The sequence below is a fragment of the Centruroides sculpturatus genome, unplaced genomic scaffold, assembly GCF_000671375.1.
Source record: "Centruroides sculpturatus isolate CEXI.00-Female unplaced genomic scaffold, Cexi_2.0 scaffold153, whole genome shotgun sequence".
Classification (NCBI taxonomy): Eukaryota; Metazoa; Arthropoda; class Arachnida; order Scorpiones; family Buthidae; genus Centruroides; species Centruroides sculpturatus.
The window spans coordinates 322,311-337,732 of NW_019384491.1; the positions used below are offsets into that span (position 1 = coordinate 322,311).

A 15,422-nucleotide genomic window follows, 5' to 3' on the forward strand; every position below is an offset into this window, starting at 1 on the left:
TCAAACTCTGGTTTTAGAATACAACCGTCAGTCTGCAGGAGGGAAAAAAATCTTGGAGTATAATAAAAAAAAATTTCATTTTGTACATTTTATTATTGCATGCAAAAATACTAATAATTAATTAATAATTAAAATAGCTAAAGTTAGTTTTTGAATTGAAAAACATAATTAAAATAATTAATTGATTAATTCAACATTAGGTGGCGCTTACTTGTCCGGTGCTAAAAATAAGTCACCGGAATTACAATTACGTACACGAAGAACAACCCTTGTAGCAGACAATAATAAAATATTAAATAAAATTTATTAAAATAATATATATATAAACATAATTTTAATCATATAAATCCCTCAAAACATAAAAATAACATGAAAACAATCGTATAAATTAATTTTTCATTTTTTGCATTAGAAATGAATAAGATATATAATTGTTAAAATAATTTTCTATTAAAAATATATAGTAATTTTCAAACGTTTTAAACATCTACAGTAAAAATTAAAAATAAATAAAATAAATATAAATTAATTCCTTAAAATATATTACAAAAATAAAATAAAATAAAAATCTGAATAATGTAGAGCGCATGCTCTAAAGCGCTACCGTATTTATGGTAAATTACCGGAGCTTGACCTCTCGTCAGGACGACGAGATACGCCGGCAACCATGTTGGGTGTTTTTGGTCGAGTCTGTTCTTCGGTTCTTAAATCTAGTAAACCCGGTTTAAATTTAATAAAATTACAAGATTCATCGTCGAAACTCGTCCCCTGTCTATATGCCATACGTAAGTTGCGTTGGTAAAGAGCTCAATTATGCATTTTTTATAAAAGTTTCCGATTTAACCATAAGGTATTGGTGGCCGCCATTTTGTATATGGATGCAGGGGGATTTTATTTAAAGGATTTAAATCGAAGTATCGACCGAATACGATTAATAAATATAAAAAAGCTGTTTATGAATCGTGTAGATATGTTTATATTAATACAAGCTGTAAAATATCTATATGGAATATTTATGAGTATTTATGTATGTGAATTACAGTATATATCAAGAACCTTTAGTATTATAACTAAAATATCTTTTGCGGGGAAGTTTTCCATTATTTTTGTAATATGGCAAAATTTTCCATTCAGTTACTGTTTTTAGGTTGTTATATAAGTCTATTTTGCATATTTATTATATTTTTGTGCATATTTTAAAGTTTCTATAGACTTTTTTTTTCTAGCACTACATTCAAAGTAGCTAAAGGAATATGAAAAATGAAAACAGGTATACTGTGAGGTGTTTTGAAAATGAACTTCCAGGCCATCTGGTTTATTTTTTGAAATGATTTTTCTCTGGTAATTTGAGTTGAAATTAGGTTTAAAAAGATTGGTAAATGTTTCTTTTTAGTTATTTTATTTATATATGTATATATGAGGTATGTTCTGAAATGATTTGTGCTTGGCTTGTGTGAGCATGTTATTTGGTATGTGAATTAATGCACTTGAGATTGTTTGACATACTCCCCTGCATTGTTTGGTATGTTACCATTTGTCTGGCAACTTTGTGATTATGTCATGGAATAATTCCTTTTGGATATTGCTCTACTACTCATGGAAGCCAATTAATTTTTCTGAGCAATAGGAGTCTATTGACCGTAATCAAGTCTGAGATTCTATGAATTTTGTTGAGTGTTTGGGATTTATAGCCATTAAGTCGTGTTCATAATTTAGTTTCATTGCCCCTGCAGAACCCCTAAAGCCAGTTATAAACACCTCTCTATGCAGCTGCTTCCTCTCTATAAACTGCTTGCAGATGTTGAATTTCTATTGGTGAGACCTTTTCCTACCACTGGAACCAAATGGTTCACCTTAGTTTGATAATCTCTTTCCAGTTTTTTTCTTTGTGTTACTGCATCTGATTATAGTCTGACATATCTTGTTCCTGGTACATACTGATTCTACCTGCCCTCTAGAGTGTAGGTCAGGGATGAACATCCTTTTTAGCATGTTCCACTAGTGGTGAAGTGCTTATGTTAGGAGTTTTGTGTCTGTCAGATGTGCATATGCATGTTCCATTCAATCCATTTATTGTGCATGTCCATGCAATGCATAAAAGGAAACAGAACATTTTTGTTTATGGTCACTGTAAGCTATAGTAAAAACTACCCAGTTCCTCTGGAATCAATAAATTACATCCCTTACTGTATATTCAGTGAAAAATTCTTCTGAACAACTACTTGATTCCAAGAATTTATAAAATTTATTTTAAACAAAATTAATATTTGATTCACTTTTGTGGAGCATGCTATCAGATTGGCTTGATCAAGCTTGTTGGATATTGGCCACAAGTGAACTTCATAGACTTCCAGTGGGTAGCATGCATTTTTTCTTAAGAGTTACAGGCTTTTAACTCTGCTTAGTACAAACATATTCTATGGCTTCCTGTATACTAGCTACTCAAATATATGCTGACTTGTAATATATAGTTTATTCTTGGCTTTTTAATGGTTAAATTTAGTTTGAATGTTTTTGTCATGAATATCAACTTAATTAGGATTGCATAATGGCACAAGACAGAAAACAGGAAAGTAAAACTATGTTGAAGTCTTGGGGCTTTAAATTAGAACCGCGAGGGTTGCAGGTTGTTCACAATTCATCTATGTAATACTGAGTAATGACTGCAAGTAGTTAAACATGCAGGTAGTGCTGTTTTTGCACAAGACTACAATGACAAAAACAATTTTGGACAATGTCTTCTATATAGAAATGACTAAAGTTAAGTTTACTAAACAATTGATATATTACTGTAACTTTGTGTAATCAAACTAAAGTATTTTTGAATGATAACTTGTTTATTCTAGGACTAATTAGTAAGATAGATTATACTGAAAAATCCAAACATAGTGTTTGCCAATCTATGTTTGGATTTTTCACGCCAGATATTGGTTACGGAGTGTACATTTTTTGTCTTATATGACCTGGTGTGGGGGAAACTTTAGTTAGATTATACTTTTTAAATAATCAGCAAATAAGTATTTTAAGAAATTTAGATGTATATATGACTATTAAAATCAATCTGCGGAAATAGTTTTTGAGGGTCAGTTATATTTTAATCTATACAGATTAGCATTTGAGTGATGTTATTCAGCATTTCATTTCTGAATGGCAAATTGACTTTCTTGAAGATTGGAAAAATTTGTATGGTTGTATGGTTTTTTTCCTTAAATAATTGAATAACTTTCCAGCATTTTCTCATAATATTAATGAATTTTTGTAGTGTAATGTTTAAATTGTTATAGTATCATGACAATTTTATATAATTGAAATCAGGTTTAAGTATACTGTAATTTAATGTTAATGTGTTTATTAAATTTATTTTGTCAAATTCAATTGCTATTCAAACAAAATTAATTACAAAAGTATTTGAATAAATGATTTTACCATTTTTTTAGGAAAAAAAAAATTGTAAACTTTCAAGTACAGTATAAATTTACTTATATCATACTTGAAAGTTCAAAATGTTTTTTCTTGCATTTAATTTTCAATTTTACTTCAAAGTACAATTTCTTCCTCTTACGTTCAATTACTAAATTCTTACTCTGTTAATTGTTTTGAAGACTTCTTGTTGTGCCAATGGATATGTTCTTTGACAACGATATTCATTCAGACTTGTATTCAGTTCTGGATGCCTAAAGAAGGCTTAGTAACCAAAACTATTAGCATGTTTTTTTTATATTTACAACTTGAGTTAAGCATTTGATTCCATTTATATTTGTGAAGTGTTTTGGTTCTTATGCCAATTATTTAAATATTCACTAAAGAATTTTCATTCTTTGTTGATAAAACAAAAGTCCAGTAAAACATTTTCAATAAAGTGTAACAATCAATAAAATTTGTTTTGAAACTATTTTAAAATGAGTAAGGTTGGATAAAATATGACTACATCTGGTCATTGATATGCAACAAATTTTGCTCTATGTATGAGGGGTGTTCAAAAAGCATTGGACCTTTGGTTGGCAAAAATACATTTTGATACAATTTCATGGTGAACTCATATGTTTTTCTTCCAATTAGAAGTTCAGACTATTTACAAAAAATTAAATTTTTTGTAAATAGTATATTGAATAGTAATTGAAATATGCAAATGTAAGGATGACTCTTATCAACCTGATAAAAATTAGATAATTACTTGATGGTATGGTGAGAAGACTTTATTGTTTTTAATGTAAAAGACGTCAGAATCTCAAATAAAAGGCTGATGTTTTGATCATTTTTAATATTGTGAGTTTTTACCTATTTATTTTTTGTTTTCATTGAAGTTTTCTTCAAACCAATGTTACTGGTACTTCTGTGGTTGTGTTAATGGATTAATAGATACTCAAAAATTAAATTTTTTGTAAATAGTCTGAACTTCTAATTGGAAAAATACATTTATTGATTTTGAGGTACAAAACCCTAATCTCCTTCAAAGTAGTCTCCTTGGTAATGTATACACTTCTCCCAGCACTTCTGCCATTACTGGAAACACTGCTGGAATGCATCTTTTGGAATGGCCATCAGCCAGTCTGTCGCATTCCGCATGACGTCTTCTTTTGAATAAAATCGGGTTCCTTTTAGCGGCATTTTCAGCTTGGGAAATAGCTAAAAGTCACACGGAGCCATGTCAGGAGAGTACGGAGCATGACAAACCACAAGAACGTTGTGTTTGGCAACGAAAGTTCGAATCAGATGTGCAGAATGGGCTGGTGCGTTATCATGATGGAGCTGCCAAGTTTTGGTTGACCACAGATCCGGTCATTTGCGTCGCACAATATCACAAAGACGACGAAGGACCTCCTGGTAGTACTTCTTTGCAACGGTTTGGTCTTGTGGTGTGTACTCAGGATACACCACCCCATGGGAGTTAAAAAAAACTGTCAACATGATCTTGACATTGCTGTGGACCTGCTGTGCTTTTTTTCGCCTTGAGGATCGTCCCCAAAAGCCTGCTGAATCTTGTGAATGGTTTCTGCTTGGGTATCGCCAAGCTTTTGGCAAAATTTGATGCAATATCACTGCTTGTGTTGTTCAGTCATTTTCCAACTTAGTGAAATCCGACACACACATCCTCACTCATAGGCCGACTGCCAGTGACTGACACTTCCTGCAGGCGGGAAAAAATTCAGGACTGTGCATGACTGTCCCCTCCACAACTCCACTGAAAGAGACCTCCCATGCATCATTGGTTTACGCAAAAAAATATAAAGGTCCGATACTTTTTGAACACCCCTCGTAAATAAGTTTATATTAAAATTGGCATGCTAACAAATTTGAATATCAGCAAATTCATGCTTTTCTATATTCAAAATGAAAATCGATTTTTAAATGAATATTTCTAAGAGTGGTATTACACTATACAGTTTTTATGAAAGTTTTGTGTGCAATTTTATTGTACGCAAAACTTTCACAATTGGAATCTGTTTGGAATTGTATTATATAACTGTTCAATGTCATAGACATTTTCTTTTGAACACTGACCAAATATCATGATTTCTCTCATGTGATATACAATCAGAAATAACAGTGTATGTCTGATGTAAATGCCTAGGAACTAGTTATTTTTTCAGTTTATGACATGAATTGTTTTGATAATACATAAATTACTAATGCAGTTTCTTTAATGTCATACAGAACCAAATAAAGCAACAAAAATGGACTTTTAGTGATCAATAACTAATTTTTGGTCATCTTTAATGATTGTCATCAGATTAGTATTCTATATTAAATGTTTTAAAAATATATAATTGAAATAGAACAAATATGTAAAAGTTGAACAAGATTTAAATTATAAAGTTTAAAGAATATCACTTAAGATTTGTACAAAATAATCTAATATGCCACATAAATACATTGTGATACTTAATTGGGATCTCAAACCAGAAATGTTGTGCCTTTGATATAGTTTAGTAATTTTTGCTTCATCTCAATTGACCTTGATAAAGGGGTATGTGGCTAAGGTCCAATCATAATGTGGTAATCTTTAAAATTTTAATTTGACATATTTGTTCTATTTCCATTACATAATCTAAAAATGTTAAATATTAGAATGTTAACTTGAATTGCCATTAAAGATGAATGAAAATGTTAGTTTTTGTTTTATTAAGTACATTTTTAATGCATTATATGGTTTTGTATGATGTATTGCCTTTTAATGTTAAGCAAAGCTAAGACACCATTTACTATATCCCTCAATTTTTCATTAAATTATAACAGCCATGAGCTTTTTTGTTTAATTTCTATTTTTTGGTCTAAACACTTTGTTCATTCATAAGTTCATCTGCAGCCAGCATTAAAATGATTTCTTTCTCCATGTTTGCTTTTTTATGAATGGCCATGTTTGTTATTGTTACCTAATATCTTATTCACATTGGGTAGGAAAAATTGCATTGTATAATTAGTCTTAATTGAACCAATATTGCATCAGTTCCATGTTGCTTATGATAAAATTGTTCAAGGCTCCTACAATGTAATACTAGCAAAAATCATTTTTTCTTTTCCTCAGAAGAATTTTCATGTGGATGTTATAAATATTAAATTAGAACCATTTCTAGAACTAAGTATGTATAAAAGCTGTTGCCCTATTAGTAAATAATAGTGTTACTGCTAATGCATAACAGATTCTTAATGCTATAAGAAACTGAGAAGTCAGTGATGATAATAGCAACTCTACTAGTTACAATGCTGCTACAATATTAAGTAATTTAACTAGTATTAAATTTCAGAAATATAGATCATATACCATTTTCAAGTTGAACTAACAAACACTTTTAATGTTCTCTCATCAGTTAAAAACTTTAGTTATTTTAATATTTTTCGAACTCTGTACATAAGTTTACAGATAAAGTATTAGATTATTCTCCAGAAGTTTTTGTGAGATGATTTCATTCTGATAATGTAATGAATTCAGTTTTATTTTAAGAAATGCACATGTGCATTTTTAAAATAGAAAATGGCAATATACTAAGAATGATCTGGAAACCACATTTGGGCAAAAATTAAAATAAAATTTATGCATATTTGGTCTAACACACTTCTAAATTACATATCTATTTCAATTATTTATTACCAGAAAAATTAAAATATAAATATTTTTCAAGTAATAATTATGCATGAGTTACATAAAAAAAGATAGTTTTTCAAGATCATTAAAATATAAATCGTTAATTTATGAATTGTTTAAATTACAGAAAATAAAAGGTATGCGGCACAGTCGGCTGCAGCCACCAAAGCAAAAAATGGGAAGATAGTAGCTGTAATTGGTGCAGTTGTAGATGTTCAGTTTGAAGAAAATTTACCTCCAATTCTAAATGCCTTGGAGGTACAAGGTCGGAAGTCTCGACTCGTTTTGGAAGTCGCTCAGCATTTAGGTATTGTTTTTGATTTTATAAGATAGTTTCTAACTTACATTAATGTATGTTTTTATAGTATTGAAATTAATAATTTAAATATTTTTTAATTATAACCAAAATTTTATTTGTATAGAATATTTTAAAATACAGGTATCCTGTATTTTTAATAATTTTTAATCCTGTATTTTTGTAATTTAAAATACAGGTATCCTATACTTGGACACTGTAGTTATGTTCCAAAAAAGTGCCATGTTATGCAAATCTGTGCTATACAGAGCAAAAGACTAACACAAAACATGGGGTTAGGTTTTCTTTTTACAGAGTATTGTCATCATCTGAGCCTTTTTGTTGATCTTGATCGGAAATATCAGCAACATCGCACAGTTTTGGCTAATGGCAACAACAAGTTTTAATGGATGACAAAATAAAAATGTGTTATTAATTTAAAATTTGTTATAGAGGTTTGTGTTTGTTCATTCAAATTTAGATCAAATTATTATTTATTATTATTTTTTAGAATTTGTGTTGTAATATTGAATTCTTCGAGTACCAAGATACCACTGTATTTTATTTGTCATTTTTATGAATGATTACTTACCTACAGTTAAAAAAAAGTTTAATAACATTTACCTAAAAATGTTTAAATAAACTTTATTAAATGCAAAGATTAATCAATAAAAACAAAATGTAGTGACAATCTTAAGGGCTAAAGTCTCAAAGTAATGATGACGACAACACCTGGTTGATAGGAAAGCTTGGATGAAGAAGAAAAACATTGTACAATCAGTTTTCATTAAAGTAAACCCAATGAAAGGCACAGAACAAATAGAAAATTTCAATATTCTAAAATTTGTCAGAAAATTTGAGACAACACGTATGTTTACTTGAATAAAAAAAATATTGAATAGGAGGAAAAGTTAATGATCAAATGAAAAAGCCATATAGTTAATGTGACTTTTTCATTTGATTATTAACAATTTTTTTTTTATGATTTGTGCATGCCAGGTTTATAAATTATAGTTAAAATGCTTTTGTAAGTACTCTTGGGGGTCTGGACTGGATTAATCTAATTTACATCATTCTTTATGGAAAAAATTTGTTTACTTGAATAGACTTCTAGAATGAATTAAGTTCAAATACCAAGGTATTACTATATTGAATTTGTCAGGTATTTGATCAAACTATTGATCTTTTTCTTTAGAAACTATTTAGAAAATTAGAATAATGAAAAGAAATTAGTTCTTTTTATTGCAAAATGGATATGTTTGTGGAATGCTCAGTTCCAGGCATTTTTGGATTCCATTTATAGCAACCTTATGTGTAATTACTCAAGTTGGAGCAGGAGCGCCACAACAAGGTGCATTTTCTTGGATTTGTGCATCATCCCTAGAGAAGGCTGTATTATTTTTACCACCTGTTTGTTTAGAAAGCTGAATACTATATTCTGGAAATTTTGGTTTAATCTGCCTTCATATGATGTACCTTTTTTCACTGTAGCAACCTCATAGATTCCTAGGAAGTTGAAGTGCATTAAAAGAAATTACAAACAAGCAGTATACTCTACACTGCATTGATCAATTCATTAACAAATACAGGGCAAAGGACTAGACATAAATACAATCTATGTGCTGACCATATAAATGTGGTTAAATTAAAATGAATTTGTAGGCATACAAAGGACATTTGCTTTAGAAGGAACTTTCATTGAGTAGAGGCTGTTAATTTTTTCACTGGCAGGTGCTGGTAAAGTCTAGATAGGTTAATCATGTTGCAAGGGTTTATCAAGGTTATCAAGCAAGAGAAATTCTTGAGAGTCAATTCTACCAAAAACAGCAGATATGAAAAATTGTTTTGTGTCAGTGAGAGTTAAGAAATATAAGGATCAATGAAGACAGTTCCTGGATTTCAGAATCTGCACAGTGCCACTCCTAATTATGTTTTGAGATGATTTTAAAATAGATGTTATGTTGCACTCACAAGATTAAAGTGACATGAGTGGATGAAAAAAGCATTCTTAAGACTGCTGTGACAACTTACACTTCTATCAAAGTTTTAATTTTACAAGTGTCTAAATTGCTTTGTTTGATGTGACCTTTCAGAAATTAAATGCTTGAAATTTTGAAGCTTGGAGCAGTTTGAAATTCACTATTCTAAAATGGTTGAAAGCATCAATGTTAAGAAAACAGACAGCATTTGCACTGCGTGGAAAACTCTATACAAGCTATCCTGATTGGAATGGGCTGTGTGAAGGTACACAATACTATGTAATATTTATTATTTATAGTGGATGATGTACTTATTTTGCTCCTTTTTATAATATGTTACATCAGTGTTTTTGAATTTAAATTGGTTTTTTTAAATCTAACATTCTTTACTTCTAAGTATTAATAAGAATTTGAAAAAATATATTTTAAATATTGTTTTTCAAAATTGTGTAAGCTGTACTTCTATTTGCGTTGTTTTTGCTGTAACGTAAGGAAGACCTTTTAATCAAACATTTGCAATAAAGAAATGTGATCAAATTTATGGCATTTGATTTGAAACTAGTTTTTCCCATGTGTTCATTTTGGATGGAATGCCAATCAGTAGACATTGATTTTTGATTTTAAATAACATGTATTTTGTACTTTGTAAGAAATAATTTTTAATTTAACAATTTAAGAAGGAAAAAAAAACTTAAATGCATTTATTATGGATTGATTTTAGAAAAAACTTTTGAATATTGCTTAAGTCTTCTAAATTAGATTGTATTTTTTCATTATCCAAACCAAAGTCATTTCACTTAGCAAAATCTAAGGTTTAATTTTAATTATCCAGTGGAACCACATTGTATTGTTCCTGTTACCTTCATTTTCTTATATATATTGCCTGATTTAGTCTCAGAACTAGTTCTATCAATATATGAATAACACTAATTTTTCTTACTTTGTTAGTTCTTTTACAATTGTTCCTTGTTGATTATTAAAATGTCAATGCTAATTGGCAACATCTCTGGAGATTATGTCACCGACTATATGGTAATTCATGGATCTCTTTGTACCAGCCCATCAGAATACATCAGAACTTAATGTTTTTTGTATGCATTAATGTTACGTGTAAATTGTAATTTTTGTAATTTTTGTATTGAATGTAATTACAATAACAGCAAAATTTAAAATAAATTGTAGGTGTGATTTTTTTTTTTTTTGTATGGACTAATACATGAATGCACAGATCAAAGTGTAGTTTTATCATTTCTTTTAGATTTAAGCTCTATAGGCTTGAGAAATTAGTTAAGTTTTACCTGCAATTTTTACATTTGAATTATAATTCTAAGTGAAGGAAAGTAAGTAGAATTCCTTTAAAGTATTATTCAAGAAGTAATAAGTAAATTATTTTCTTATTTAGGTTTATTAATTTTGAGAAATTTTGACTGGTATATTCAATATTATAATGTTTTATTGTAACAATATTCTGAAAAATACTTGTAATATTTTAGAAAAATTTCTTTGGTCGCTTTTAAATAGACTGATTTGAATTTTTGAATACCACGCTTTTTCAAATCTGACTCAAACCAGACTTTTGCCATACTACTTTTTTACTGCAAATTTCCTCAGGACTGTTTCAATTCCTCCCAAACTTTGTTTATGCAATTGGACATATTTTGCATTCCTATTTTTTCCATAAAGTTAATTAAAAACTATTACAACATAGAGCCAAGACAGTTTTCATAATTCTTTTTAAATTACAGGTGAGAATACAGTAAGAACCATTGCTATGGATGGAACAGAAGGTTTAGTGCGAGGTCAGGAAGTAGTAGACACAAACTCGCCTATAAAAATACCCGTAGGTCCTGAGACATTAGGTCGAATCATTAATGTGATTGGTGAACCTATTGATGAGAGAGGTCCAGTTGTTACAGATAAATATTCTGGCATTCATCAGGAAGCCCCCGAATTTGTAGAAATGAGTGTTGAACAAGAAATTTTGGTAACAGGGATTAAAGTTGTAGATTTACTAGCACCTTATTCCAAAGGTGGAAAAATTGGTAACTATCTCTAATCAATTTTTTTCTGAATAAAAGATACATGCAACCGAGTTAAACATTATCTTACATTTAAATTACAGGACTTTTTGGAGGTGCTGGTGTAGGTAAAACTGTACTTATCATGGAACTGATTAACAATGTAGCTAAGGCTCATGGAGGTTATTCTGTATTTGCTGGTGTGGGTGAAAGAACAAGAGAAGGTAATGACTTATATCATGAAATGATTGAGTCTGGAGTTATTAGTTTGAAAGACAAAACTTCAAAGGTAACTTTTTGAATTTGATATTTGTTATAAACGATCTTTTAGTTAATCTAAATCAACTTAAAAATTAATTACAAAAATGTTTTTAAAAAGTTCTCATAATTGTTATCCAGCATTGCAGTCATAGCTTTAATAATAGGGACAATAAGGCTGTATGTAATATTGGGCAATATACAGAAGTGCTTATAACAGTGTAACAGTAAAAATTTTTTTTTTCATGTTCCTTTTACAAATTTGATGTGCTAACTTCAATGGTGGTTGGTTTTTTGTATCAAACTTGTAGTTATTTTATTTTTTTGGTTTTTATTAATTTCCTAAAGAGTGCCTTTATTTTGGAGAAAACATGGTCATTCAGTTGTGTAATCTATCTCCAGACTTCTGTTATGTTTGTGAATAGTATATTGACCCTAAACAGATCAAAGCACAAAACTACCGCAATGACTAATTTTTTTCATCTCATATCAAGCTTGCTTAAATAATGTCTATGGGAAACCTGACAAATTGTGGGCATTGGATTTTTCCTATGGTGATTGCAGGCCATTTGGGAAGGTTGGCTTTGGGGAAACAAGGAGATCAATGTTCTTTGCCATTCCTAAAAATTTGGAGGAAACCAAAGTCATTATGATGATTGGTTTTGTATGGTGGATATTTGAATACAAGAAGTGAACATACTGAAATGCCATTATATATCACACAATACTGTTATCTATTGACTAGTTCCATAATTGAGCACTGAGCTTTATTCCACAACCATTAAAAAGTATGACTAGAGTAGAGGAAGATATCCAATCCAGTGGTAAGTGTGATGAGGAAAAAGATGGACTTCCAAGGAGCAACATATAGCAAGCAGCCATGTTTTCAAAATCGACAAGAAATAGATGATTTAATGAGATTTGAGACTAAAGACAAGCAGCTTGTTGAGAATTTAGTAGTCTGATCTGAAAAAGTGGGTGCTGTAAGACTGAAACTATATTACTTACGTTCATGTTTTGATTTTTTTTTCAAATAAAATTTGGAAGCAATGAGTGAAGAACATTGAGGTTTCACCAAGAAATTGTATAAATATATAAGAAAGATATCAAGGAAGATGAAATGAAACCGTAAAGGGAGACTACATCTGAAATTGATGTGCGATGATAGTAGTACTCATAAGAGGCAATATTAACTTTTAGGATATATTAATATTTGTTTTTAAGTATTGTCAGTTAATGCTGTGCAAATATTATATTTGTATTGTTACATTCCCTATCATTTTGTCTAATGCTTTGTAATAATTAATTGTACATTGCACAAATATTTAGATTTTGAAGTATTGTAGATGGTGGCTAAAATATTGGTGCTATGCAAGAAATAACATCATTTTGACATGCTCACATCAAAATTGTTAAAGAAACATTAGAAGATTTAATTTATCTAAATATTTGAAACTCTCTGCTACCATGATGACAATAAAAATTTCATATATTTTTGTATATGGTTTTCTTTAATTATATTGTGATAACATTTGACAAGCTTTTATAAAACATGTAAATTTAAAATGTACATTAAGAAAATCTATGGTTAAGTATAAAACATCTTTCACAGGTATCTCTTGTTTATGGACAAATGAATGAACCACCTGGTGCCCGTGCTCGTGTAGCACTTACAGGATTGACAGTTGCAGAATACTTCAGAGATCAAGAGGGTCAAGATGTATTGCTGTTTATTGACAATATTTTCCGTTTCACACAAGCTGGTTCTGAAGTAAGTTAATCAGTCTGTTTTTAATATATAAAATACTTTATTCATTTTTTTAAATTTAATTATCATTACTATGAGTCTAAGGATGCATATAAAAACTACAGGTATCAGCTTTGTTAGGACGTATTCCTTCTGCTGTAGGTTATCAACCTACTTTAGCAACTGATATGGGTACCATGCAGGAAAGGATTACAACAACTAGAAAAGGTTCTATTACATCCGTGCAGGTAGGAATTTTTCTTATGCAGGAACACTAAAAAACATTGTTGTCAATGCAAATATTAATGCAGTTTTGGTGGTGTGTTGTAGCTTCATGAGATGCAGGCAAATTTGAATTAGGAGGCACAATGTTGAGTGTTTAGCTTTTTTGCTTACTAATTATCTCTAGAAAATCATGCACTAACTTGAATTTAATGCTGAAAATTTAATAAGAAACATATTTAATTATATTCATAATATTACTGTTGTCTTAATCAAATTTGTCATATTACTAAAATGAATGTATTAGACTAAATCATTTCAGAAATAATTTGCCACATATTATCTATATAAATGGGCCAACTTTACCAAAACATATTTTAGCTACAGCACAAAACTGATTTAAAGAAACTGAACAATAATTATCTGTAATTTTTTTGTCATTATTTCCATGATTTTCATTTGTGTTTTTTGGAGTTATGGTATTTGGAGTAAGAGGATGGATGGTGTTTTGTGGGTGGAAAAATTAAGGCAACATTGAGTGATAACTGCTATCATCAACTGCTTCTGTTGATTTTGACACTTAAAATAGTTGATTGATTGGTTTGAACCTGTTGTTCAATGTCACCTTTAATTTTACCATCTGTGTGCATTCGCCTGAAATTACTTTATTGCAAATAGTTAATGACATTTTCAATGTTTTTTTTTTGTAACTGATTTCTGTATTTAGGCAATATTTAATAAGTTTAAAATTATTTAGGCTATTTATGTACCAGCCGACGACTTGACTGATCCTGCACCAGCCACGACATTTGCCCATTTAGACGCAACCACGGTATTATCTCGTGGTATTGCTGAGTTGGGTATCTATCCAGCCGTAGATCCTTTGGATTCCACATCACGTATTATGGATCCTAACGTTGTGGGTAGAGAACATTATGACATTGCTCGTGGTGTGCAGAAGATTTTGCAGGTATGAATATATATATATCACTTATTGGAGTAAAAATGTTTTATTGACAGATGGTTAAAAAAAAAATTCAATTTGTTTTTTAGGATTATAAATCTTTGCAAGATATCATTGCTATCTTGGGTATGGATGAATTGTCTGAAGAAGACAAACTTACAGTATCTAGAGCTCGTAAAATCCAGAAATTTTTGTCACAGCCATTCCAGGTTGCAGAAGTTTTCACAGGGCAAGCTGGCAAATTTGTTCCTTTAGCCGACACAATTAAAGGTTTTCAAATGATTTTAAATGGTAAAGCCTCATTCTTTTTAAAATATAGTTAGTTCTCATTTTTTTCAAGTTAATTAATTATTATTCTCGTTTTCCCAGGTGAGTTGGATCATCTACCCGAAGTTGCTTTTTACATGGTCGGACCCGTCGAAGAAGTGGTTGCCAAATCGGAAAAACTTGCAGAAGAATTATAATTTATGCAATCATTTCCAGTTAGTTTAATAAAAATGATCATTTTTTGTTTTTGTTAAGGAAAAGTAGCGGTGCCGATTTAAGCAAATCATTGAACAATCTTGTAAATTTTGTCGTTTGTAGTAAGGACCATAGCTGCATCTTATGTCAGAGTTCTGGGTATGGGATCAAAAAGTTATATAAGTGACCCATGGAAATAAGATTGAACTGTTGTTTTCAGTATGAAACCAGTTGAAGCTGGAAATGTAGGAACGATTGTTAATAAAGTATTCTTAAGGAAAACTTGTCCTGCCTTTTTTTTCCTTAAATTGTTGTATTATTTGGATAAACGTGTGCTAATATGGCATGATATTAAATTGTTCATGAAGTTAAATTACTCATTTCAACCTTATT

At 30.0% G+C, this 15,422-nt stretch overlaps 1 protein-coding gene across 1 annotated transcript; it reads left to right on the plus strand.

Annotated features, from left to right (window-relative positions):
* Window positions 1-627: 627 nt before the first annotated feature.
* LOC111621777 (ATP synthase subunit beta, mitochondrial) lies at window positions 628-15,311 on the plus strand. The gene is made up of 9 exons (XM_023364025.1): window positions 628-785; window positions 7,212-7,391; window positions 11,104-11,400; window positions 11,481-11,665; window positions 13,247-13,405; window positions 13,507-13,629; window positions 14,361-14,573; window positions 14,657-14,858; window positions 14,937-15,311. The coding sequence occupies exons 1-9, from the start codon at window positions 668-670 to the stop codon at window positions 15,029-15,031; spliced, it is 1,572 nt and encodes a 523-aa protein (XP_023219793.1). The 5' UTR covers window positions 628-667; the 3' UTR covers window positions 15,032-15,311.
* The last annotated feature ends 111 nt before the right edge of the window (window positions 15,312-15,422 follow it).